The sequence below is a fragment of the Delphinapterus leucas genome, chromosome 16 (genome assembly GCF_059928025.1).
Source record: "Delphinapterus leucas isolate spDelLeu-1000000601 "Yukka" chromosome 16, BTC_Dleu_Yukka2, whole genome shotgun sequence".
In the NCBI taxonomy this organism is placed as follows: domain Eukaryota; kingdom Metazoa; phylum Chordata; class Mammalia; order Artiodactyla; family Monodontidae; genus Delphinapterus; species Delphinapterus leucas.
The window spans coordinates 86,644,846-86,671,567 of record NC_143144.1 but is presented as its reverse complement, the minus strand read 5'-3'; the positions used below and the strand labels follow the sequence as shown (position 1 = coordinate 86,671,567).

Sequence of the window (26,722 nt, the reverse complement as noted above, 5' to 3'; positions counted from 1 at the left end):
AAAGGAAAAAAGGACAAGCTTCCCAATTATTTGTTTGAGAAGAAACCGCAGGACAACCTTACGTACTGAGGCGCATATTGTAAGCGCAATGCTCGCAGGAGCAGGACTTTTCCTCACAGCCCAGAGGGAAGCCCACGGGGCTGCGGGGCACAGGTGGGAAGCAGCCACGCGGAGGGCTCTGCTGGGCGGTCAGTGGGCCCCACCTGGGCAGACGCCCGGCCTTCTATCCAAGCTCCTCTGCACGCTCAGCTTTTGGAGGGAGCGGAGGAGGATTTCAGGGGGAAACGCGTGGCGCCCCACAAGTTCCAACTTGATTCTTGGGGAGATAAGGCAAAGAGTGGGCCTGACCTGAATTGTCTTTGCTAAATGAAATACCATCCGGCAAAAAATAACTTTTGTTTTCCACTCTTAATATTTAAGGCTGTTGTAAAACTGGAAACAGGAGTTTTAATATTTAATGCTCTAGGACTCTGAAAGTCTCTTACTACACAATGTCTGTGAGACACCTCGGTGGGAATAAATACTTTATAACTGCTATGCGTATGGTGCCGGATGTCTTTATGAATAAACAAAGACATGTTTGAGAACCATCTGTGAGGACTAATTGCTGGCTAATTTGACAGGGACTGGAGCCTTCTCCCTCCAAGGTGGTGCACGGCTCCGGACGCCGAGGAAGAAGGGTGTTTAGGTTTCAAAGTGATATCCAGGGAGAACTTCTTTTGTCATGTGTGTACATGTGTATCCATATTTCATCATGCGCTGGGCTCTAAACTTTATCTAAGAAAACTTAGACACTTGTCAGAAAATGTGCCAGACGCCTCCCCTCCCTCCTACTGCCCTGTGATCTGCATTTGCGTCCTAACCTTCACCAACGGGCACAGCTAAAGCCCTGGTGAGGATGTCGGTTGGGGGTGTCTCAGGAAACACAAAGCAGCCGTGAATTCAACAAGAGAGAGTACTTCTTTCTCATATGAGGCTACCCAGGACTGAGCAGCTGCCCACAGAAGGGGACCCGGGCTCCTTCACCCCAGCACAGAGGTTTCCTCTTCATGGCACACAATGGATGCTCAAGCTCCAGTCTTCATAGCCACTGTCCCACCAGCAGACAAAAGGACCAAAGAAGGGGCTGTTCTCCCTTTGAGCACACTCCCCTAAGGCTGCATTGCAGTGACCAGAGCTGGGTTACTTGGCCATACTGTTCATAAGGAAGGCAGGAACTGGGGACGTCTTGTGCCTGCTAAAAGCTGGGATCTATTCCCGAGCAAGAAGGGGAGAAGACAGAGTACGACAAGATCTCCCTGAAGCCTGGGAGGCCAGGTGAGGGAGATCTGCTCTACTGCCCCTCTGCTGCCGACTGTCAAATCATCCACGACACTTTCCTCTTTGCAGGCTGGCCTTCTGGGCTCTTGCAGCCACGTCACCAGAGCCCAGCTCCGCCCAGGGCACCAAGACCCACCCCACCCTGCCCGCCAGCTTTCCCTCCCCGTCACCTCCGCCCGATGCCCGCACCCACCTCCCCTGCTCCTTCAGCCTCCCACCCACAGGGGCCCCAGGGGACCTTCTCTCACCCTGGACTTGAGCAGCTGTGCCCTGCGGGAGCCTCTTGGGGATGCGGGTGCCACTGGGGGTTCACGGCCCCACAATGCAGGGCCCACAGGAGCCTCTTGTCACCCAGTCGCTCACCCTCCTCCATGCCCAGTCCTCCCCAGACCACCTGGCCTCTCTCAGCTTCCCAGGCAAAGCGCCCGCCGGCTGACCCCTGGTTCTGGTCCACCCGCCTGGCCCGCGGACCCCGGCTCTGAGTGGGCCCAGCTCATGGTTCATTCCAGCTTGGCTGTCATCACAGTGAAAGAAGATGCTCCTGCTTTAAATGTCGCTTCGCTGCATTTTGAAAAATGCATACGACCACGTGCCCAACTGTCCAGTCAAGACGTGGACCTTGTATGCCACCCCTCCCCAGTCAGGCCCCCACCCGATTTCTGTCACCTTAGTGTCCTTTGCCTGTCCTAGAATTTCGTGGAAACGGGATTGTGCAGATGGTTTTCACGCCTGGTGCTTTTGCCCCAATTCATCCACCTTGGGGTTGCGTGGCTGGTTCACTCTTGTTGCCGAGTTGTGGTCCACCGTGGCTGTGCCACAACTGTCTACCGTTGGGCGTTTGGGGTTGTCTCCACCTTGGGGCCGTTCAGATTAAAGCTGCTGTGTAAATTTCTCGTACACGTCCCTGTGCATACATGTGGTCATTCCTCTGGGTCAATGCCTGGGAGAAGGATTTCTGGGTCAGAGAGTAGGGGGATGTTCAACTTTATTAAAAACATTGTTTTCCAGTGATAGCACATTTCATATCCCCACAAGCAGTGCAGAAGAATCCCAACCTCCACCTTTGTCGGCTGTCTCCATTGTAGCCGTTCTAGTGGGTCTATGGTGACATCATCTCTTTTTGAAAATTTGTAATTTGTATTTCCCTGATTACCGACGATGTTGAGCACCTTTTCATGTGCTTATTGGATATTCAAATATCTTGTATTTTTGAGAGTCTATTCAAGTTTATGCCTGTCTTTCAAAATTTGTGTTGTCTTTTTATTATTGATCTATTGGCTTTCTTTCTATAACCTGGATACATGTCCTTTGTTAGATGTTCACTGTGATTATTTTCAACCACCCTGTAGTTTGCCTTTTCATCTTCTTAACAGTGCCTTTCGAAGAGCAGAGGCTTCACTTTGGATGAGGACATCTTTCTTTCTTTTCCTTTGATGCCATTTTTTATTTCCTACCTAAGAAACTGTTGTCTGCTCCAGGGTGGTGAAGTATTTTGTTTTACTCAAGAAGCTGTACGCACTTAAATTTTCCTTTTAAAGTCTACCTATGGTCCATCTCAGATTAGCTCTGTCCATGGCGTGATGCAGGTTCCAGGCAGTTCACTGCCCACTTGTTCTGGCAACACTTGTTGCGAAGACTTTCCTTTTCCCCCTTGAAGTGGCACATGTGGCAAAAGCAATGGACCGAATCCATGTGGGTCTGGTTCAGAACTATTTATTCTGTTCTATCGGTCTATTCATTTGTCTTTCACCAACACCACACTGTCTGAAACACCACGGCTTTATTTATTTTTTATTTTTTGCCGTATGTGGGCCTCTCACTGTTGTGGCCTCTCCCGTTGCAGAGCACAGGCTCCAGACGCGCAGGCTCAGCGGCCATGGCTCACGGGCCCAGCCGCTCCGCGGCATGTGGGATCTTCCCGGACCGGGGCACGAACCCGTGTCCCCGGCATCGGCAGGCAGACTCTCAACCACTGCGCCACCAGGGAAGCCCACACCACGACTTTAGAGTAGGTGTTGAAATCCAGGAGTTTGAGTCCCCCAACTTTGTTCTTCTTCCTCAAGGCTATCTTGGCCATTCTAGGCCTTTGTGTTTCCATATAAATTTTAGAATCAGCTTTCAATTTCCAGAAAAGCACTTCTGGGATTCTGACTGAGATTTCATTGAGTAGAAAGATCAGCCTGGGGAGAAGGACATGTCACAGATAAGCTCCAGTTCACGAGCTCAGCGATCCTCTCCGTTCACGGGGGTCTCCTGGAGTTTCGCACAGCAAGATGTTGTAGTTTTCAGTGGAACAGTACTAGCACATCTTTTGTTGAATTTATCCCAAGGTAGTTGGTTTTGATGCTATTTTAAATGGTACGTTTCTGCCCTTCTCTGTTGGTTGTCAGTATACACAGATACAATTGATATCCACGGATGGCACTGTATCCTGCTCCTTGCCAAGTTCACTTAGTAGTAGTTGTAGTAGTTTTGTAGATGCCACAGGATTTTTTACACCCATGATCACTTTGTTTACGAATAAAAGCCCATCAACTTGAAAAGTGCTTAATTGTCTTTTACCTTTAATAAGACACCTCCCCAGACACCAAAGGCCCTACATCATCTCCCCCAAGTCTGTTTCCTCCCCATTAAGAGCCAGATTTCTTAAAGAATTATGTACCCAAGTCTTTCCCTCTGCCTCCTCTCCCTCGCTCACTCTTCCACCCCCTCCAACACCCGCCCCTCCCCCCCTCCAATTAGAGATGTAGCTATTCCTGAGTCACCAGCCTCCTCCCCTGGGTGCTGTTAAACCCGACACTGACTTCCCAGGGCTCACCTCACCACTGTCTGGGCCACATTTGACCTGGTTGATCCCTCTCTCCCCCTTGCCTTGGCTTGTGGACTCAGCCCTGCACAGGCCTCCTGTCCACCTCTCCAGTCTCCCCTGCACCTCCTTCCTGCCCACGGCCCAGGGGTCTCAAGGGCTGCCTCCAGCACTCCTCGCCCCACCATGCTCCCCCTCTGCAATCTCACCCGCACGCCACCACCTCTGCACACCTGCTCACGGGCCTGAGCCTCCAGCCCCGGACCTCTCCTCCCAGCTCAGACACCTCCCACAAATGTGGGCTCTGAGCACCCGATCCACATGTCCCAGAGAGAAGGCCCGACGTCCTCCTGAGCCCCACACCACCTGCCCTTTCCCAGAGCTCCCCAGGCTGGCCCGTGCCCCCATCCACCCCCGGGTGTGTAGTCCCCTGGCCCTCCCTGGCGCCACGTCCGTCACCCAGTCTTCACCTGGCGCCCACGGAACATGCTCAGGCCCACGCACACCGCTTAAAGCAGTAGGAACGAGAACCCGCCCTGGCAGTCGCGCTCTCCTGCCCCCACCCCATGCGCACTGCTGTGCCCCCCACCCCCCGCGCCCCTCCCCAGGCCTTGGCAAGCCCTACTCCTTGGACATCCTCTCCCCTTCCTTCTCTGTCTAGCACCTGGCCCCTCTTTCAGACCTCAGCCCAACTGCCCTGAGCTTGGGGCACTCTCCCCAACACCTCCCTCGGGACGACACCCCTCTACAAGTGGCCTGGCTCCCGCGCTTGCCCTGGCGGCACCCGGGCGCACCGTTACTCTGTGTGGGTGTGATGTCCTCTCCCCACGGGGGCGGCCGTCCACCCGGCTGCCTTTTCAGGCCCAGCTCAGCCCCGGCCAGTGGCAGGGGGCAATTAACTATTTGCAGGATACATGAATGAATGAGCTAAGGAATGCAGGACCGCTTTGTGGGAGACTGCGAGGGGGTTTCAGCAGAGGGTCAGGGCCCGAACCCTGGGCATCCTGGACTGGCAGGGACCCAGATCGGAACCCAGGGCAGCTGCACTGGGCAGCCCCGCTACGGGGGTGGGCAGGGGCGGGAGGAGGGGCACAGCCTGCGGACCCGCCTGCGAGGACGCGACCCCGGTCAGGCGGGCGCCTCGCCCTCACGTCCTCTCCGAGGGGCTGGAGGCGCGCTCACCGGGTGGGCGCCGGAGCGGTTCGCCTCCGGACAAGTCTGGCCCCGCCGCCGACCCGTAGGTCCGGCGCCTTTCTCTGTCGCTAGGCAACCCCTGGGCCGCGGAGAGAAAGCCAGCGGACGTTGGGCAGCGGGCGCCTCAGACGCCGGCGCCATGGATCCGGTCATAATGCAGGAGCTGGCCCGCGCCGAGAGCCAGCAGGGTGGGTGGGTGGGGAGACCCCGGGACCCGCCGGTCACCGCCCCCCCACCGGGAGGCTGTCCCCACCCTGTTGACCCCCGCCCTGCCTGATCCAGTGACCCCTTGAAGCCAGCACTTCGAGGATTTGTCTGACTTGGGCAAACTAAGGCGCCTTTTTAAAAGGAAGCCTTTCGTCCTTCCTAACCGTTCCTCAAGGATTATTCACCTCACGCTGCTCCTGAAGCAGGAGCCGCAGAGCTGCTGCGGGGCCCGGAGGGCTGAGCCCGGGGCATCTCGCTGCTGGGCTCCTTCCCCCAGAGAGGACCGGGCCAGCGCGGGGGCCAGCACGGGGTTGCCTGCCCGACCCCAGCCCTGTCCCGGGTCCTCCTGACCGTCCCCACTGCTGCTTGGTGGTGCAATGGCTGCGTGATGACCAAATCTGCCTCAACTCCTGTCCTGATAGATGCTGCGTCCCTGAAGAGGGCTTATCAGTTGATCAAGTCCGCCAACCTGGGGAAATCAGAGTTTGACCCCACAGAAAGCTTCAGCCCCGACCTGTTTGTTTTGTGTGCAGAACAGGCCCTGAAGGTGATTAATCCCAGGGGTCCTAGGGAGGCGCCTTCAGGGGACCCCGATTTCTTGGTTTGTACTAGAATCGGGAAGCGGCAGCCCCTGGTGGGTGGTCCACTGGGCCGCCCCCTCTGCGAACCTCCTGGGGGGGGGGTCTGTGTTCTTGCGCAGATGGGGCAGCCCGAGGTGAGCGAGGACTGCATACGGATGTACTTCAAGGTGAAGGGGCCGGTCACCCAGTTTCTGGGCCGAGCGCACCTGTGCAGGGCCCAGCTGTGTGCGCCCAAGTCCACCGAAAACATGGTGAGAGGCGATTCCGGGCCCTGTCCCAGCGTCCCCGCCAGCCCTGCGTGCTGCTTCCTCCGGATTTTCTTTATTGTCCTTTGGATCATGAAGCCTTGGTGTGCACAACCTTGAGTGTCTTGGCGAGGTGAAGCGCACCCTTAGCGAGTGTGCCATCCTGAAATGAATATATAATTGTCCTACTGTATTTTTCCCCTGAGAGGTTGCTTTCATTCTCCTCAAAGTTCCACAGCTTGTACCGCCGCAGTTAAAATTCCCCCACCTCCAGACGGCGTCAGGCTAGACTCACCTTAAAAGGGCTTTGTTGGGAGTTGGGTGACCAGATTCTTCTTCAGTGAAGTGAGATGCCGCATTTCCCATCTGTGCTTTTCCCTGAGGGGTCTGGCTTGTGTCCTTTTGACCTCTGCCCTTTGTGTCCCCGTGCCTGGTGATGCCTGCAGCACAGGTGGGGCGCAGGGTGGGGTGGGAGGTGGACTTCCAGGCTTCCAGGGAGGGGGCGGAGCTCCTGAGAGCTTCTGTGGGCGTCCACTCCCCCTGTTCACACCCTGGGGGCCGGGCCGTCTTCAGAGAGGCTTAATGTTCAGGGGAGTGACGGTGAACAGTGATTGATGTTCTAGTAGCAAATTTGATCTAATTGTGCATTCTTTATGTTGTTTAGGAGGAATTTGAAAATTGCGTGACTCAGTATATGAAGGCAATCAACTTTGCAAAAGGAGAACCAAGGTGAGCATGACGGAACGGCCGTTTCTAACTGAGTGTGTACAAGGTTTAGAACCAGAACTTGCCAGGTGATTCTGTCTGTTTGGACGCCGGGGTTTTTGTCTTGTTTTGTTCGTGTTTTACTGCATCTATGGCTGTGGGCTCACGTCTCTAGCGTTGGAGCTGGGCCACGTGCACACTGGACCCTTTAGCTGCATCCTCTTCCCTGTGCAAAGGTCTCTATGACCTGCAGATGCCTTTTGCCTGCTTTCTCTGTGGGAACCTCGCCTTTGACCAGTCCCCAAGCACCTCCCTTTCTTGTCCTCTCTGGGGGGTTGGCATCTGGGCTCCCTCCCTGCCCTGCCCCCACCGGCCTGTGCTCCCCCTGGCAGATCGCCTGGCCCACGGCTTCGTGTCTGGAGGGGTGATTCCCCTGAAACTCCAGCACAGTTTTCTACTTAATTACTGCTTAAATATTATTGAAATTGTTAAGTTTGCATACAAACTGGTATTGATACAGCCTATTTAAACAGGACACAATGTTTAAAGCACATTTAAGTATAAACCCTAGATTCATTCATTCCTTCTCCCAGTGTCGCTGTGGATGGCCTCCGCTGGCCAGCCCCTGTCATAGGTGCTGGGGATACAGGGCCCAGCTCTGCAGACCCTTCCTCAGCGGGGACATCTGGACGGCAAGGCCCGGCCTTGAGCCAGAGGTTCTAAGGACAGTGGGTATTTCAGGGGGACCATGCCCTGGAGCCCTGGAGCCCAAGCTGTGGGCACCCTTGGGGAGGGGCCTGGTCAATGCTGCACTGCAGGGGTCTTGAGGGGACGTGCAGACTGCCTGGGGGGGACCAGGAGCCTCGGGGGCTGGTGGATGAGGGGTCTGAGTAGACCCCACGAAGGAGCAGGCAGCCTTGTCTTCCTGCCGGGCCTGGCCCGCCCTCCTCTGGGGCGCAGCGGTCATTGGCAGCACCGTCCATCAGACAGCCAGCACCGCCAGGTACCTGGGTCCTGCAAGGCAGAGGTGGCCCCTCCAGAGAGGCGCCTGGGTTCCCTCACTCGGGTTCTCCTGGGGGCTCCTGCAGCCCTCAGGGAAAGGCCCAGCTTCTCGGGGCGCCCTGCTCCCGCCCCAGCATTCCTCCTCACCCACCGTGCACTTCATCCACTCGCACGGGGACCCCACCCAAGCCGCTTCCCCTGTACTGCTCTCCTGGCTGATTCCTCCAGGCAGCCTTCCTCGATGCCCCCTGCACTTGCCCATTCTTGTCTATCCCTTGAAAGCCGAAGGAGGCCTTCCTCATTGGGTACTTTTATGGGGAGCTGATCGCTTTTCAGAATGGCCAAAAGAGTGATGGGATCTCTGGTCTGGACCCAGGAGCCTGAGGCGGGGTCTGAACTGGAGCCACCTACTCGGCTGAGCAGGGCACGTGGCTGCCTCTGGGAGGATGCTGCATCCACCCGACATGTGTATCTGGCAGCCAGGCCAGGGCGGCTCGGGCAGGGCTGTTGCACCTGCCAGAGACAGAGGCCCTGGTTTCCCTCAGGAAGGGGCTCAGGACGGACTGGCTCTGGGTGAGCCTCACCCACCCTCTTCTTGTGCCCCAGGTATTACTTCCTGGTGTATAATGCATCGGTCCTCTACTGGCAAATGGTGAGGCCATTTCTCAAGCCTGGGTATCATCACCACCTGATCCCCAGCCTCTCCCAAATCGTGAGCGTGTTGAATCAGACTGAGGAGGATGACAAAGGCTGGCGGGCCGAGCTGATGCTGTGAGTCCCCAGACGCCTGGCAGACGCTGGTCTTCCCCTCCCCCCTCCCGTGACCACATCTCACACCGCAGCCCTGGCAATGCTCTCTAGCCCGAAGTTAGAATCAGGTTTTGTGTGTCTTGTCTGCACATGTTTCTAAACTCTGCAGATGGCCTCACGGTGTCCTGATCAGACAGGTGTTACCACAGGACACGTGCTTCTACTCAGAACCCAGGAAGTGGGAGCCTGTGTCATAGTCCTGGCTTGTGGTTTTGAAAATAAATAAGTTGTGAATCTAGTAGACATTCTAGCAACATACAGCTTGGCCAGAGTGCTCACGCATCCAGGTGGCCCCACTTAGGGAAGCTTGCCCTGAGCGCGTAACCCCAGGGACAGACAGCCCTGCGTGGATGTCAGCAAGTGGTCCCCAGGAGGGCTGAAAGGTGCTCGGTGACACTTTCCTGTATTTGGGTGGCATTGTTTGCGGCCAGTGACTTTGTGGATGCTACTGGCGGGGCCCAGAGGGTCGGCCCTGAAGTTGGAATCCAGAGTGTGCAGGCATTCCTCACCTGCTTTACAGCTCTTTGGGGAGGCTTTAACCGAAAATAAGTAAAACTATGCTCTTTCTGTAAAACACCGTTGTTTGAGTCCTTGGTAATCACAGCCAAACAGTCCCCTTTCCCTTTGCAGGCAGTGGCCGAGCTTTCCAGCCCCGGCCTCAGCTCAGTGAGCCCCATACTGGGCGTGGGGTAAGGAGCTGGCCAATCCCTGCATCTTTCTGAAATTTGTAAAACGTGAAAATATAATAACTGGGTTATTAGGCGTTTGCAGCAGAAAATGACTTCATCCAGGTTCAATATGGACTATTTCTGTATTATCCAGGGAGCTTCTGGAGTGTTATCTACAAGCTGGAAGAAAGGAGGAGGCCGCGAAGTTTTGTGCCACTGCAGCCCCGTTCATCAAGGCTAATGCGCCGCTGAAGTATCGACAAATATTTGCTCTTATGGTAAAGTTGGAATATTCCAAACTGTAGAAAGAAGTCATTTTCTTAAGCCATTGTTCAGGAAACTATGTATAAAAAACAGACAAGACCATCCACTGAGAGATACAAAAACATACATACATATGTACCAGCACGAACAGAACAAAACAAAATCTTTTCCTTCGTTGTGACTGAATATTTCCTTTTCAACAGCACTGAATTTTTTAAAAAGTTAGCAGAAAATTAGTAATTTAAGTAATTACGGCAACAGTGTGTAAAGAGCATTCATCACCTATTAATTTTATATATAGGAATCAAATTGTATAAGAAAAACTAAACATAAAGCATAATAAATGAGAAAATAATTGTTAATTACGAAATTTTACTTTTAAGGGAGGAATGTTTGTAAAATAATAGCTAAATAAAATATCTGGTCTTTCCCTAATTATTTGCTTAGACCTCTGTTAATATTCTGTTTTCATCTTATAACAGGTCCGACATGAATTAATGGATGAGCTTCAGTTAAAGGAAGAAAAGAGAAGTTCTATTAGCCTGTCTGTCACTTTCCAGATTAATGTGCTAAAAGCGTAAGTGCTTTGGGAAGGCGGATAGGCGCCGACTAGCCTCTGTGCCGGGGTGGGGGCACACGGGCAGGGACGGTGAGGCTGGATGGCGGGCTCGGCCTTGGCTCCCTTTACTGAGAAGCTCCAGGGAGGACGCCAGAGTGAGTGCAGCTCGTCAGCAGTGAGGAGGGTGGCTTTAGAAGAGAGGGACAGCAGCCACGTCAGATGCTTCAGTTGGCCCTGCCAGAGGAAGCTTGAGACCTGACCATGAGCTTGAACAAAAAGAGAGTAGTCGTGGGTGAGACCCTCATGGGACTGGGTGACAGTGCATGGGGGAGATTATACCCAGGTAGAGACCTGCTGTGGCGAGAGGGAAATAGATGGTAGAGAACCTGGTGTGTGTGGTGAGGAGATCCCAGTGTGGGTGCGTGAGGAGATTCCAGTGTGTGAGTGAGAAGATCCTGGTGTGAGTGGGGAGGACAGCTGTCCAGAGGGAGGCAGGTGCTGGTCTGGGTTGGATCTGGGCAGATGGGAAGGGCCAAGCCTCCCTTTCGGTGGGCTCTTGGTGTGGGACTCGTTCTGGGTACAGGGCCTGTGCACAGTGTCCTCGGGATCCGTCCTTAGTGATGGAGGGAGATAGAGCCTGGGCTGGCAGTGAGGGAGGAGGGCGTGAGAGGTCATCAGGAGAATGGAGAAGGAGAAGGTGTTACCTTAGGCCTTCTGTTCAGTGAGGACACAAGTTCATGGACTTCAGATTTTTTTAGGAGAATTTAAAGAAATCTGACAGGATCTTTTGGTTATTTAATATTTGATTAAATCAATCTATATTCTAGAAAACTGGATAAAAATGATTTATCTGAAGATACCAACAAAATTCTGAAGGATACCTATAAATGTTTAAGTTATTACAATCACCAGAACCTTCCTTCAATCAGAGAGGAAAAGTAAGTGTTTATGTTTTTCCAGTTTCACATCTATGTACAGCATTTCATAGCTATAGGAAAATGTGGAAAAAAACCAACACATAACCATCATTACCCAAGCAAGTATCAAGCATTGTGGAGGTTTTAGTGTATTTCTGTCTAGTCTTTTTATGTCCTGAGGTGTGTACTGTTTGGCAGCACTTGGGTTATGAAACTTCACATCATACTTTTTTAAAGTCAAATTCGACTTCTAATCACAAGTGCTTTTCAAGTTATGACACCATCTTACACCTTCTGGATAGACGCCTCACAGTTCAGCCGCAGGGGAGCGTGCCTCTCCCTGAGCAGCTCAGCTGTCAGCTCTCTGCTGCCTGAGTCCTGGGAGCTCAGAGCTCAGTCCTGGATCGGGTTCCTGGGCACTGGTAGTTGAGCCAGAGGCTGAAAGAAGGGTCTGGAATGTACCCCCAGTTCAGCTCTTTCATCAGGTTCTCTGAGTTGCTCTAACTCAGAGCAGGTCCTGCTCGTCCCGTGCCTGGGCACAGCCTCCCTGAGGGGCCCTGGGAGGTTCCAGAGGGGGGACCGTGGGGGCAGAGGGGACCACATGACACCAGGACACCTGCCCCGCCTCCTAGGACTGCACTGACTCCACTGCAGGTCCACTCCCTGCTGGCGAAGTGGAACTTTTTTTCATATATTTACGGACATTTTTTTTCTCTCGTTAATTTTCCAATGATTTCTTTTGCCCCGTTTTTAAAAAGTAGGTTGTAAATCATTTTACTAAGGACTTGCAAAAGCTTTTTCTGTTTCAAAATTCGAGCCCTCCAATTCCAGTATAATTATCAATTGTGTCAGTATGTTTGCTTTTTAGGTCTTTTAAAACAATTTTTGATGTACAGATGTGTTTTATTTTTATTTATTTATTTACTTTTGGCTGCATTGGGTCTTCGTTGCTGCGCATGGGCTTCTCATTGCAGTGGCTCCTCTTGTCGCGGAGCCTGGGCTCTAGGCGTGCGGGCTTCAGTAGCTGTGGTGCACGGGCTTAGTTGCTCCACGGCATGTGGGATCTTCCCGGGCCAGGGCTCGAACCCGTGTCCCCCGCATTGGCAGGCAGATTCCTAACCACTGCGCCACCAGGCAAGTCCCCAGCTGTGTTTTATTTAAGATAAGAATAATTTGAGCTGACGTTCATCCCCCACCATCCTGGACCAGGCTCCATTTAGACCCGTCAAGGAGTCCCCACGCTTCTGGCCCAGCAGCCCGGTCGGTGGGCGCTGACCTGGCTCCCCCAGGAGCCCCGGCATGTGGCCTGCACGGAGCCAGCTGCGCCCCTGCTCCTGGCCCCCCGCCCCCGCCACACGCCCCCCTCCCCCACCCCGCCTGTGGGCCTGTGGCTTCGCGGTTGCCAGGTTACTGCGTGGTGGCTTTTGATGTGGCTTCCCGAGTGCTCAGCCCAGCTGCTCCCCAGGCCTGGGAGGGGCGTGGCGCCTGCTGGCCTGGGTCACAGGTTCAGCCGCTTAGAGATGCTGTCTGTGGGGTCAGGTCCTCCCTCAGCCCCGAGGTTCCAGCCGCCTGTGAGGGGCCCGCTGACCCCTCCCCACCAGGGCTTCTGTATCTAGAATTCTGGGTAGAAATAAAAGTTCTGTGAGGTTAAGACCAAAAAAGCACTGAAAATCAGTGATGGCTCCCTTTGTGGGTTCTCCCTTCTTCCCTGCACAACAGGCCCAGGTGGCCGGAGCTCGGGGAGGTCAGAGGGGCTGTGGGTCTGGAGGCCCCACCAGGGTGCTTGGAGGTCCGGGCTGCACGGGTCGGGGCCGAGGGCAGGGACCCGCACCCACCCCAGTGAAGGGAGAAGGGAGGGTGCCTATTACAGCGGACAGGCTGCTTGCTTCCGGGCTGGGTGTTGGGAGATGGAGATGTTGGATAATATTCTCCTGGCTGAGAAGCATCTTTGAGACTGAAAAACAAAGCAGGCAGCTCTGTAAAGTGCAGTTAGGAAGTTCATTGTGGGGACTGACACACAGGCAGGACTGGTCTGCGGACGACAATCCAGAGGCATCCGCAGCTGTGCTCCGAGCCACCAAAAGGGGCCCAGGGGACTTAAAGGAGGACTTAAAGGGGCCAGAGCTAAAAATGGCACCTGACTACCAAGTGGGACTGAGGGTTTACCTCCCCTGGGGGTTCCGTGACCACTGTCAGCACAGGGCACTCTTCAGTTTTCATATCAGGTGAAGGCAAGGGTTAGCATTGCCGGGGCTCCTCTGGTTTGGACGCTTTCCTTGTGAGTGGGCGGAAGCTGGGTCACGGTCACTAGAAGGAGGCGGGGGTGAGACTGCGGGCCTGAGAGGAGCTGACCAAGTGCAGTCCGTGTGGTCCAGCCACAGTCAGGTTATGATGCCTGCCTCGGAAAGAGCAGGGAGGTGTTGGCTTATCCCCAAGGGAGGCTGGCATGTCTGGGGACGCTGCTGGTGGCCATTGTTGCTGGTGACCAGGGGTGCTGCTAAACACTCCACCGTGTGCAGGATGGGTCCCCACCCAGCAGAGAACTGCCTCATCAAGACGTGATGGTGTCAGGCTGAGAAGCCTGGCCCATCTCCCACCAGAACCATTGCCTTGATTCCTGCAGTTTTATATTAAGTCTTAAAATCAGGCAGTTTAGTCCTCTGACTTTGTTCTTTTTTGGAGTTGCTTAGGAGAGCCTAGGTCCTTTGCGTTTCCGTGCACATCTTAGCATCAACCTGCTGATTCCCACAAAGACCACGATTGGCACTTGGTGACTGTGAATGCTCTGGTCACAGGATAGGAAGAGCCGGCCCCGAGGAAATGTGTGTCTGTCTCTTGTCACCCCTGCCCCCCACCAAGGGCTCAAATAGTGATGCCCAGGGCTCACAGCCCCTCATCAGGCTGCACCTGCACCTGCCCTGAGTCAGTGGAAGTCCCTCCAAATCCCGTGTCAGGGACAGAGGGGGCTGGGCTTAGGGACCCTCACCATAGGATTTCTCTTCTCTTCCATTTTATTCCTGCCACCCCTAAATGACAGCTGAAGGCTTATTCTACCCACAGGTGGGTGTTTCTTGTTGTCTCCTATTGACCCAATGCTGTTTTGTTTCTGTTTCCAGAATTCTTTTGCTTTTTGAATTAGCTCATCTTTCTCTGATCTTGAAATGTGGGGAGATCACCTCTGACTGCCTCTCAGACTTGAAGAAGATGGACAGCAAAGTAGGTGGTCAGGGACTGGGTGCACCACCCCTACTCACTGTGATCTTGACATGAAAGGCAAAAAAAAAAAAAAAAAACAAAACGGGAAAGGAATTCAAAAGCCCCTCACCAGGAGGGCCTAAATTGTTGTATTGGTAAATTTCCTTTCAGTCTTTTTTAAGTGCAGTTCATACAGTTGAGATGATGTGATTTTTGCAGTTTTGCATCAATAGTATCATTAATGATAAATGGATCAATTTGTCAAGAGAATATAACAATTGTACATGTATATGCATCCAACATTGGAACACCTAAATATATTAAGCAAGTACTAACAAATCTGAAAGCAGAAATAGACAGCAATGCAACAATAGTAGGAATCTTTAATACCCCACTTTCAACATGGATAGATCATCCAGACAGAAGGTCAGTAAGTATGTATTGGGCTTGAACTACATTTTAGACAAAATGAGCCTAATAGACATCCGTAGAACATTCCATTCAATGGAGGAAAATACACATTCTTCTCAAGCACACATGGAACGTTCTCCAGGACAGATCATACATTAGATCAGCGGTACCCAACCTTTTGGGCACCAGGGACCAGTTTCAAGGAAGACAGTTCTTCCACGGATGGTGGGTGGGGGTTGTTCAGGTGGTAATGCGAGTGCTGGGGAGCGGCAGGTGACACTTCGCTCGCTCGCCTGCCGCTCACCTCCAGCTGTGCGGCCTGGTTCCTAACAGGCTGTGGACTGGTACTGGTCCACGGACCGAGGGTTGGGGACCCCTGTGTTAGATCATGAAACAAGTCTCAACAAATTTAAGATGATTTTCTGACCACAGTGGTGTGAAACCAGAAATCAGCAACAGGAGGAAAGCTAGAAATTCACAAAAGTATGGAAATTAAACAACATACTCCTGAACAAAGAAAAAATCAAAAGGGAAAAAAGGATTTTGAAACATAGGACAATGGAAATACAACATACCAAAACTTATAGAATATAGTAAAAGCAGTCCTAAGAGGGAAGTCCTAAGAGGGAAGCCAAAAACACCTACAATAAGAAAAAAGAAAGATTTCAAATAAATGACCTATATTTATACCTCAAGGAACTAAAAACAAAAAAACAGAACAAAGCCCAAAGTTAGCAGAAGGAAGGAAATAACAAAGATCAGAGCAAAAAACAAATGAAATAGAGACCAGAAAACAAATAGAAAAGATCATTGAAACTGACAGCTGGTGTTTTGAAAAGATAAACAAAATTGACAAGCAGCTAGACTAGGAAAAAAAGAGAAGAATCAGAAATGAAAGAGGAGACATTACAACTGATAACACAGAAATACAAAGGATCATAGAGACTACTGTGAACAATTATATGCCAGGAAGATGGGTAACCTATAAGAAATGGATAAATTCCCAGAAGCATACAACCTACCAAGACTGAATCATGGAGAAATAGAAAATCTGAATAGACCAGGGAGTAAGGAGATTGTATCAGTAATCAAAACATCTCCAAACAAGGACAAGATGACTTCACTGGCGAATTCTACCAAACATTTGAAGAAGAACTAATGCTAATCCTTCAAAAATTCTTCCAAAAAATTGAAGAGAAAGGAACACTCCCCAATTCAGTTTACAGGGTGAGCATTACCCTGATACCAAACCAGACAAAGACACTATAAGAAAAGAAAATTACAGGCCAATATCCCAGATGAGCACAGATGCAAAAATCCTCAACAAAATACTAGCAAACTGAATTCAGCAGAACATTGTAAAGATCAAACACCATGATCAGTGAGATTTATCCTGAGGTTGAAAGGATGGTTTAACGTAGGCAAATCGATAAATGTGATATATCGTATTAACAGAATGAAGGGTAAATATACGATCATCTTAATAGATGCAGGAAAAGCATTTGACAAAATTCAACATCCTGTCATGATAAAAACTAGAAGACATTGATGAAAGAAATTGAAGACACAAAGAATGGAAAAATATCCCATGTTCTTGGATTGCAAGAACGAAAATTGTTAAAATGTCTATACTACCCAAAATCACCTGCAGATTCAATGCAATCCTTATCGCAATTCCAATGGCATTTCTCAAGAAAGAAAAAAAAATTGTATGGAACCATGGAAGAGCCAAAGCACTCTTGAGAAAGAAGAACAAAACTGGAGGCATCACACTTCCTTATTTCCAACTATACCACAAAGCTATAGTAATCAAAACATATGGTACTGGTACGAAAATAGACACACAGACCAATGGAACAGAATTGAGAGCCCAGAAATAAGGCCACACACATAATGTCAACTAATCTTTGACAAGGGCAACAAGAAAACGCTGTGCGGAAAGGACAGCCTCTTAAATGGTGCTGGGAAAACTGAATGGCCACATGCAGATGAATGAAATTGGACCCGTACCTTACACTACTCACAAAAATTAAATGGATTACAGACTTTAAGACCTGAAATCGTAAAACTCCTATATGAATACACAGGGCAAAAACTTATTGACATTGGTCTGGGCAATGATTTTTTGAATATGACAACAAAAGCAAAAGTAAACAAGTAGGACTACATCAAACTAAAAAGTGTCTGCACAGCAAAGGAAACAACACAATGAAAAGGCAACCTATGGTATAGGAGAAAAATATTTGCAAACCATATATCTGATAAGGGTTTAATATCTAAAATGTATAGGGAACTCATACATCAGTAGGAAATCATCATCATCCATTGGGAAACGTGGGCTAAGGACCTGAATAGACATTTTTCCAAAGAAGATACTCAAATCGTACATGAAAAGGTGCTCAACATCATCAGGGAGATAAAATCAAAACCTCAGTGAGTATCACCCCACACCTGTTTGAATGGCTGTTATCAAAAAGATGAGATAACAAGTGTTGGTGAGGATGTGGAGAAAAGGGAACCCTTGTGTTCTGTTGTTGGGAATGTAAATTGATACAGCTATTATGGAAAACAGTAGGGAAGTTCTTTAAAAAATTAAAAATAGAACTACTATATGATCTAGCAATCCCACTTCTGTTTGTATGTCCAAAGGAAATGAAATCAGGATATCAAAGAGATACCTACACCGCCATGTTCACTGCAGCATTATTCACAAAAGCAAGATGTGGAAACAACCTAGGTGTCTGTTGATGGATGAATGGATAAAGAAAATTGTGTGTGTGTGTGTGTGTGTGTGTGTGTGTGTGTGTAATGCAGTGTTATTCAGTGATGAGAAAGGACATCCTGCCATTTGTGACAGTGTGGATTAATATGGAGAGTACTACGCTCAGTGAAAGAAACCAGACAGAGAAACAGAATAGCCTGGTGGTTGCCAGGGCCTGGGGGTGCAGGAAGTGGGGAGGTGCTGATCAAAGGAGAAAAACTTTTAGCTTTAAGATGAATACATTTTGAGGATCTAATGTACAGTTTGGTGACTATAGTTCAGAATTTTGTAGAGTATACTTGAAATTTGGTAAGAAAGGTCTTAAGCATTCTCACCAAAAAGGAAACAAAACAATAGCAATGTGAGGTGATGGATGTATTAATTCATTTGATTATGGGAATCATTCCACAATGTATATGCTTTTACACTTTACACATTTATTCTTTAAATATATACAATTTTATTTGTCAATTACACCTAAATTAAAATTTTTACATAAAAATAAAGCAGAGTAGACATTTCAGAAAAAAACACTAGCAGACTTTCGAAGGTATAGTAATGCAAACTATCTAAAATGAAACAGAAAGGAGAAACACTAAGGAGGATATAGGGAACATCAGTGAGCTTGGGACGACTTGAAGCAGACTCTAATGTATATGTAATCAGAGTCCCTGAAGAACAGAGAAAGGAGGGGACAGAAAAAAAATATTTTAAGAAATAACGGCTCAAAATTCTAAATTTAATTGTCTGTAAAGAGCAGGAAATTATGTACTGAGGAACAGAGAGAAGAATGACAGCAGACTTTTTGTAGGAAATAATACAAGCCAAAAGACATAAGATCAACATCCTTAAAATATTAAAATAAAATTTAAAAAAACTATCAACCGGGCTTCCCTGGTGGCACAGTGGTTGAGAGTCCGCCTGCCGATGCAGGGGACACGGGTTCATGCCCCAGTCTGGGAAGATCCCACATGCCACGGAGTGGCTGGGCCTGTGAGCCATGGCCACTGAGCCTGTGAGTCCGGAAGGGCTTCCACTGGTGGCGCAGTGGTTGGGAGTCCGCCTGCTGATGCAGGGGACACGGGTTCGTGCCCCGGTCCGGGAAGATCCCACATGCCGCGGAGTGGCTAGGCTCATGAGCCATGGCCACTGAGCCTGCGCGTCCGGAGCCTGTGCTCCGCAACGGGAGAGGCCACAACAGTGAGAGGCCCGCGTACCGAAAAAGAAAAAAAAAAACAAAACCAAAAAAACTATCAACCTAAAAAATCTACACTCAGAGAAAATATCTTTGAAAATCAGAGGCAAAATAAGTATTTATTAAAATATACAAAATCTGAAAGAGTCTGACTTACACTACAAGAAATTTTAAAGGACTTTTTCAGGCAGAAGGGAAATGATGCCAGGCGGAAATCTGGATCCACACAAATAGTGAAGAGGACCAGCAAGGGGAGCCACACGAGTCACACAGAGACGGGAAAATATGTAAATCTCTTGAAAAGATAATCGGCTATTTAAAGCGACGATAATAACATGGATCAAAAGACTCAATACTGTTAAGATGTCAGTTTTCTCCAGATTGAACTGTACATTCAATGCGATTCAATCAAAGTCCCGGCAGGAGTGTTTCAAAAATTGACAAACTGAGTATAAAATTTATGTGGAAATGCAAAAGATCTAGAATAGCTAAAAGCAGCTTTGAAAAAGCAGAACGATGCCAGAAGACGAGCACGACCTGATATAAAGGCACCATGGTTAAGACAGGGTGGCCTTGACATGGAGACTCACAGAGACTGAGGGACAGGACAGGGTCCAGAAAGAGACCCACAAACTCGGGGCCTCCAGCTTGCATGAGGTGCAGAGGCTTCCGGTGGGTGACAGAGCATCTCATCCACAAATGGTACCAGACAAGGAAACAACCACATGCGAGAAAGCGAGCATCGGCCTGCACTTCATACCGTGGACAGAAATTAACTCAAAATGCATCATAAACCAAAATGTGAGTTAAAATGATAAAACTTCTGGGGAAAACGTTAAGAGAAAACAATAAGAGGAAACTTTGTGAGCTGTTATCTCATAAGCACACACCTAGTAGACGGCTAAACTGGAGACTGACCATCCCAGATGGCCAGGAGTGGGATGGGAAACGGCAACCCCTTGGGAAAACAGTTGAGCAGTTTGTAAAAGTAAAGTGTGTGTCAGTCACCCACCCAGCAAATCCCAGGCCCCCGCTGCCCCGCCGCCTCCAGCAGGACGCCCCGTCCAAACCCGGCAGGGATTCAATGAAAGAAATCGGCCAAGTTTCATAACAGAGCGTTTGTCTGAAGTTGGTGTAGTTATTTAAAAGTTCTGTGTCCAGTGAAATTAACTATCAAAGGTGAAAAACAATTTTTTTCTAGCTTTCTCATTCAAATCTTTGCATCTTTTGGAAATATTTTAAGTTTTTCTTATATATATTTGTATCATCTAATTTTTATTTGTTGAATTTCTACCTAGTACACGAATTATATTTTTAAATGGTCTTTGAAGTTAATGAATGTGCATGATCGCTTTCGTTAAAACTCTCCATCTTACACAGCAACTCCTGTGCCCCGCAGGATCCCGGGAAGCTAATTGAAACCGAATGCCTGGAGTATGAATTGGAAGCTGTAAGACTTGCAGATAAAATTAAAAGCTACACGCGAGAGGCCGTGGAGGTGAGTCCTCGCCTGGGGCCGCAGCAGATGCTGAACTGCTGCGCAGGCTCCCTGCACCCTGCGATCTGACTGGTGCCAGCTCTGTGGGGAGACCTTACAGGCACGCGCCAGCCCGCTGTGCCCTGGTTTCCCACCCGTGATGTGGCCTCTCTGGCAGGAGCTCCAGGGGCCTGGGTGGCCCTCAGCTGCCGAGGCTGGCTGCCGTCCTCCTCTGCGGCACAGAGCTGGATCCCCCACGGCTCCCAGGACCACCTTGGCCTGGCGGACGTCTGGGTTCATGCAGCCCATTCTCTGGGCCAGGGGCTGGGGTGGGACCGTCCTCTGGCCAAGCCCTCCTGCGGCCTGTGTGGAGTGGCCCACCCCAGCACACTGATAACACTTGCCATCGGTGAACGCTGAGTCCCCATGAGAGCACTTTGCCATCCTGACTCAGGTCCAGGAAGGCACACGTTGCCCCGGCTCTAGTGCGGGGCTGTCGGCCCCGCTGGGCTTGGGAAACAGAGGGGCTCCAGTGAAGTGGTGAGGTCATCACGGGATGGGGGAGGGGGGACCGCGGGGAGGGTGGAGGGCAGGTCCAGAGGACCCGCACGAGCGTTCCTCCCTCGCTGCCCCCTTTGAAAACCCCTGACTTGTCTAGAATATTCCACTGGTATTTACTGAGGAGGCAGCTGCCTCTCTGAGGAGTTGGCGCACGGCAGCCTGGTGAACACGGTGGCAAAGTGACAGACCACGTGAGCTCAGCGTCCTATGTAATGCAGTCAGAGCTGGTCCAGCAGCCACCGCCCGAAAAGGAATCCAGCAATCGTTTATGTTCTTTAATAAGAATCCTGCAGTTGAAAAAAGGGAACCAAAATACACTGAAACAGAGTGATGGCGGCTGGCATTTCTTTGGGGCCCAGGTGTCCGCTCCCTGGCTCAGCTCCTGGGACCCTCTCTGGAGCCCTGGAGCCGGGCTGTGCTGCCCCTCTGGAGCAGGAGAGGCAGCGTCAGCGCTGTGAGCTCTGCCAGAGGACGATCAGCGGGGCCGGGGCTCTGCGAGTTTGAGGCCACCTGGGGGATGTGCGTGTTCCCTTTGGACTTGCCCAGGTGGCTGCCCCTGCCGGCGTTGATCTTCTCGAGGGAGGTCGTGGGCTACCTGTTGACCACGTGCTGGTGCTGGCAGGTGGTGGCGCAGGGACTGCAGGGCTGTGTCCCTCTGCCTTTGTCGGCCTCGGACCTCGGGCCAGGGGCCCTTCAGGGGCACCAGTTCAATGAGGCTTTGATGGACACATCTTGGCAGGCAGGAGTCACAGGGTCTGAACCCCAAGCCTGTGCTGGTCCCTGTGGCCTGGGAGCAGCATGAGGGGGGGCCCCCAGGTGCCAGAAGCCAGGGCCCATGGACATGGCTGAGCTTCGGCACCCAGGCAGCCCTGGTGGGCGCTGAGGGAGGCATGGAGCTGGTGAGGCCCCTTGCACAGGCTGAGGCCGGCCAGCGCCTGTCTGCTGGGCAGGGCATGTGGGGCACGGACTGGAGGAGCTGTTCACTGGGTAGTGGACATAACTGGGCGTGGGCCCCATAAATATACAGGGCCAGGAGACCAGCAGCCTCGCTCAGATGGGCTCACAGAGGAGAGACGCACCCAGAGGGCGCAGAGCCCGTTCTAAGGCAGGGTATCGACCAAACCAGGCCCTTCTAGAAAAAATCACGCAGGCCATTTCCACGGACAGACTCAGACTGTGGGCCTGGGCCCCACCTGCGGCCTCCTGGGCTCAGGGTCGGCCGGGGCTGCCCTGGCTCGCCCTGTGGTGCGCGTTTGCCCCCAGCCTCACACATGGGCCACTGTCCTTTGTGCAGACCCAGCTGAATATAGTACAGAGACTGGACACGGTGCTCCAGCGAGCTGTGCGCCTGGGCGACCCGCGGGTCATCCACGTGGTGTGCGCCACGCAGTGGAACACATGCCTCCCGCTGCTGCAGCACGACCTGCGGCACCGTCTGCGGAAGCCACTGGCCAGCATCGCGGAGGCCCTGGAGAAGGTGGACAGGTGGCGGTCCTGGGCTATCCCCTGGGGGGAGACAAGCGGGCGGGAGACCCTTGGGGTAAGGACGAAGTCCAACTCATTTTCCCAAAAAAGTGTCAGGAAGGGCAGCAGGACTCCACGGCTCCCCGCAGAAGGGCCAGCTTGAGAGGCCGGCAGGCTGTGGGGGAGGTGTGTCTGGAGTGCAGGGGGCAGGGCCTTGCAGGGGGGAGGCTGGGGGGCACCCGGGCGGTGCCCATCTGAGGTCGAGAGGGGCCGAGGAGATAGGGCTTTGTCAGGAGGGTCCTGGGCTGCATGGCAGGGGGACGGCAGGGCACAGGGCCTGGGGGCACAGGCGCAGGAGGGAAGGTGGGGTGGGCGGTGAGTCAGTGAGGCCCCCCGGCTGGGGGTCGCAGCCCATGGGGGTGCTGCAGATGGTCCCTGGCAGACAAGGGGTCTGGGAGACGGGGACTTGGTGTGTGGGCAGAGAGGAGGTGTGGAGGGTCACCCAGGAGGGGCTGCAGCCGCAGGGAGGGGCGGTGGGGAGAGCTGCCCTGCCCCCTCTGCTCCTGTGATTAATTAGGGTTGGGTTTCGTCGCCTACTTGAGCCCTCGGAGCGGGGTCTTGGCAGGGGAGCCAGGGGCCTGGTTGTCAGCCTGAGGGTGGGCAAGGGGGGTCCCCAGGGTCTCCAGTACGGTTCATTTCCTGCCGGCACCTGGGGGTCTTGGCTGTGAAGAGCTGCATCTCTCTTCAAATCTGGGATTTTTACCCATTTTAAAAATAGTTTCTCCTTCTGGAATCCCATGGGGATGTATGACAGGCTCCTAGCCCAGCTACCGACCCTCCCCCCCTCCCCCCGCCCCCAGAGAACCTTCCACACTCATGGCCCCACCCCCCATGTGTGACACGCTGAATTCTGACAGATTTCCTCCAGGCCATTAGTACTCTTTTATTTTACAAATTCTCTAATTTTCCTTCCTTTCTTTAGCCTATGTTTTTAAATTTTAATGACTATTTCTTCCAAAATATCCTTTTAGTTTATTTTCATATTTGCCTGATTTTTAAAAATAATGTCTTCTAGTTGTTCTCTTTTTCTCTGACAGTTCTTTTTCTGATTAACTTTATTGAGATATAATTGCACACAATAGAATACAAACATTGTTATTGTCCCTTCCTTGTGTTGTTTTTTAATCACGGGTGGGTGTTGAGTGCTGTCGAATGTTTCTTCTGCATCTATTAAAAGGTCTGTGACTTTTCTCTTTTGTTCTTTAATGTGGTGAATTATGCGGATTGAATTTTGAGTGGTGAACCAACCTCGCATTCTCTGCATGGTCCTGACATATGTCAGCGTGTTGTTAAGGATTTTTACGTGTAGGTTCATGAGGACGTTGGCCTGTGATTTTCTTCTTTTGTAATGTCTTTGTCAGGTTTTGACATCAAGGTCATGCTGAATTTATTAAATGTATTGGGAAGGTGGGAAGGATTCTTCCTCCTCTGCTGTCTGAAGGAGTTTGTGCAGTATTGGTGTTTTCTTCCTTAAATGTTTGATAGAATCCAGTGAAACCATCTGGGCCCGTCTGAAGCATTTCTTTTTCCATCCTTTCAAGTCTCATCCTCTGTGGATCTTTCAACTTAAAGTGTAGAACACAGCTTTTAAGAGCATGTAGTTTGGTCTGACTTCTTTCTGTCCAGTATGATAATCTCTGCCTTTTAACTGGTGTATTTAGTCTCTTTGCATTTAGTGTAGCTTTGAACTTGTCTACAATCTCATCATTTGTTTCCATTTGTCCCTTCTGTTCTGCTGCTGCTCTTTCCCCGCCTTCTTTGAGGTTAATTGAATTTTTTACCATTACATCTACTTCCTCTATCAGCTCTTTTGTCCACTGTACCCTTGGGGTGGGGGGGATTGCTGTAGGGCTAACAGTGCACATCCTCCTTAGCCAAGTCTGTGTGAGGTGGTGCTTCCCACCTGGCAAAGGGAAAACCTCATGCATTTCCCTTCATCTACCCCACTTTGTGTGGTTGTTGGCATGTCTTTTACTTCTCAATGTGTTATGAGCCTCATCTTACAGTGTCATTGTTTTGCTTTTAGCAGCCAGTGGTTTTTTAAAGAAAATTACAGAGAAAATCAATAGTCTCTTATATTTGCCCACTTCTTTGTCAATCCCACAGGCTCGCCCTTCTTTCTTACCCTCAGATCCAAGTTTCTTTCTGCTGTTATTTCAGCCTGAGGAACTTCCTTTATTTTTTTCTTGTAATGCATGACTGCTGGTGACGAATCCTTTTGGCTTTTGTTGATCTGAAAATGACTTCACCTCACCTTCATCTTTGAAGATTATTTTCACCAGTTGCTGGATTCTGGGTTTACAGATTTTTTCTTCTTTAAACCCTTTGAAGAGGTTGTTTTATTTTCTTCTGGCCTTCGTAGTTTCTGATAAAAACCCAGCATCTGGCCCCTCTTAACGTTCTGACTGTGGGTTACCTTTTCCTGTTTCCTTGCGTGTCCAGTAGTTTTTTATTGTGTACCGAATGTTGTGGTTGGTGCACTGTGGAGTCTGTGGATTCTGTGATCTTTTTTAAGAGAGTGTTGCTTTTTGTTCTCTTGAGTACTTCAGTTACTGGTTGAGAGCTGGCTTCTTGTTTTGTTGGCCATATCTCTGGAAGGTTACAGTGTCTTCCAGCCTGTCTCAGTGGGGCTCAACCTCTAGCCCGGTTGCACCCGCGATCTCCGTGGGCTCGGCTGACATCCGGGGTGTGAGTGAGGGATACCCAGCTCTCTCCTCTCTGGTGGGCAGGCCTGCAACAGCTGCTCTGGTACCCGGCTCCTCTTCTCCAGCCTGGAGCAGCCTTACCAGCCCAGAGCAGAGACCCTCCCTGTGGATGGCAGGTGCCCTGGTTCCGGGCCCAGTGCTCTGCCCGCGATGCCACGGGACACTGTCTCCAGTCAGGGCGCGGGCTCCTTCCTGAGTTCCCGCCTCCAGGGACCCGAGGCTTGTGCTGCCCAGACCCAGTGCTGTGTTTGGTCCAGCTTCACAGTGGCTACTCATGGCAGAGACTTGATCACAGTTGGAAGCAGAAGGAACTCAGAAAATTACTCATTTCTAAGTCCTTTTCATCTGGTCCCATTCATCCTGTTTTGGCAGGGACGGAGTCTCTCATTCGAATCTGCTGTGCTTACTCACCATCATCTCGGTGGCTTCCTTGAGCCAATGGTTTACCAGGTTGTTCCTGATGCTGGCTGTACCGCTGTGTAGACCTCTCCGCCTGCCAGGTTGTTCCTGACCAGGGCTGTTCCTCTGTGTAGACCTCTCCCCCTGGCAGGTTGTTTCTGATGCTGGCTGTTCCGCTGTGTAGACCTCTCCGCCTGCCAGGTTGTTCCTGACCAGGGCTGTGCCTCTGTGTAGACCTCTCTCTGTGGTGTCAGCTTGCCTCAGATGGCTCCTCGCGTGGTCCAGCCCTGGATGAGTCTCGCATTATGGATTCAGGGTCAGGCTGCCCAGAGCACAGTTCGGTGCTGGTCCGGCTCGCATTTTGTGGGCCTCCTCTTCCCCTGCCTCAAGATAGAAGAAAGTGGCCCATTAATGGCTGCTGTCCAGGCTTCCAGGCAGAGCCTGTGGAACCTGCTTCCCTGACGGGAGCGCAGACCTCACCCTTGGCATCAACCAGGTGTCCTCTCCTGCCCGCCACTCGGCCCCCGAGCAGCGGAGCGCCAGCCTCCAGGCGCCTTGGGCACTGCGTCCTCTTCCCTGAGGTCACAGGCCTAGCGTGTGACACTTATGCCTTGCCGTGGCTGAGGGTCAGCTCATGGGTCTCCTAGAACTTTAATTCGACCAAATTTGTTGGCTTTTCTGATGCTCGCGTCCAGGGTGGAGGCTGTGGCATGGGGCTCTGCGTGCTGTGGATGAAAGGCTTTGAGGAGACTGTGTTACCATCTTAGACACGGCCGTCTCCAGCCCCGCCCAGCCCAGGAGGCTCCAGCAGAGGCAGCAGCAGGAGCAAACGCCAGGCAGGGCCACGGGTCCACGGGAGGCGTTCTGAGCAGGGGTGTGTGTGCTTCGGCCGATGAGACGGAGAGAACTCAGAGCAGAGCCGAGAGGGCCCATCCGCTGAGGCAAAGCCTGGGCTTCGGTTGTACTAAATTTACCTGCTTGGCCACGCCAAGAGCCTCCCGGGGTGCTGGACAAGAGGCAGCGTCGGGCACCCCATGTTTGCTGAGCCCGCCGCCTGGCTTTCGTGCCGCAGCCGTTCTCTGTAGCACGGAGCCCGGCTGGGCCCAGCTACCACTCCTCGGCCCTGGTGCGCCAGTGGGCTCTGAGGTCTCCTGTGGTCTGCAGGGACCGCCTCTTGGTCCTCCGTGGGTCCTTGGGATAACGAAGGGTGGAAGGC

General features: G+C 51.5%; 1 protein-coding gene across 1 annotated transcript in view; it reads left to right on the top strand.

Annotated features, from left to right (window-relative positions):
- Window positions 1–5,459: 5,459 nt before the first annotated feature.
- The window catches only part of CFAP46 (cilia and flagella associated protein 46), an 88,306-nt gene continuing 67,043 nt past the window's right edge, over window positions 5,460–26,722 (top strand). Inside the window, exons 1-11 of the mRNA XM_089898378.1 lie at window positions 5,460–5,508; window positions 5,950–6,074; window positions 6,228–6,359; window positions 7,018–7,082; window positions 8,667–8,831; window positions 9,693–9,816; window positions 10,285–10,379; window positions 11,189–11,299; window positions 14,395–14,494; window positions 20,240–20,338; window positions 22,173–22,363. Coding sequence (XP_089754504.1) covers window positions 5,460–5,508; window positions 5,950–6,074; window positions 6,228–6,359; window positions 7,018–7,082; window positions 8,667–8,831; window positions 9,693–9,816; window positions 10,285–10,379; window positions 11,189–11,299; window positions 14,395–14,494; window positions 20,240–20,338; window positions 22,173–22,363 — 1,256 coding nt within the window. The remainder of the gene's footprint in view (window positions 5,509–5,949; window positions 6,075–6,227; window positions 6,360–7,017; window positions 7,083–8,666; window positions 8,832–9,692; window positions 9,817–10,284; window positions 10,380–11,188; window positions 11,300–14,394; window positions 14,495–20,239; window positions 20,339–22,172; window positions 22,364–26,722) is intronic.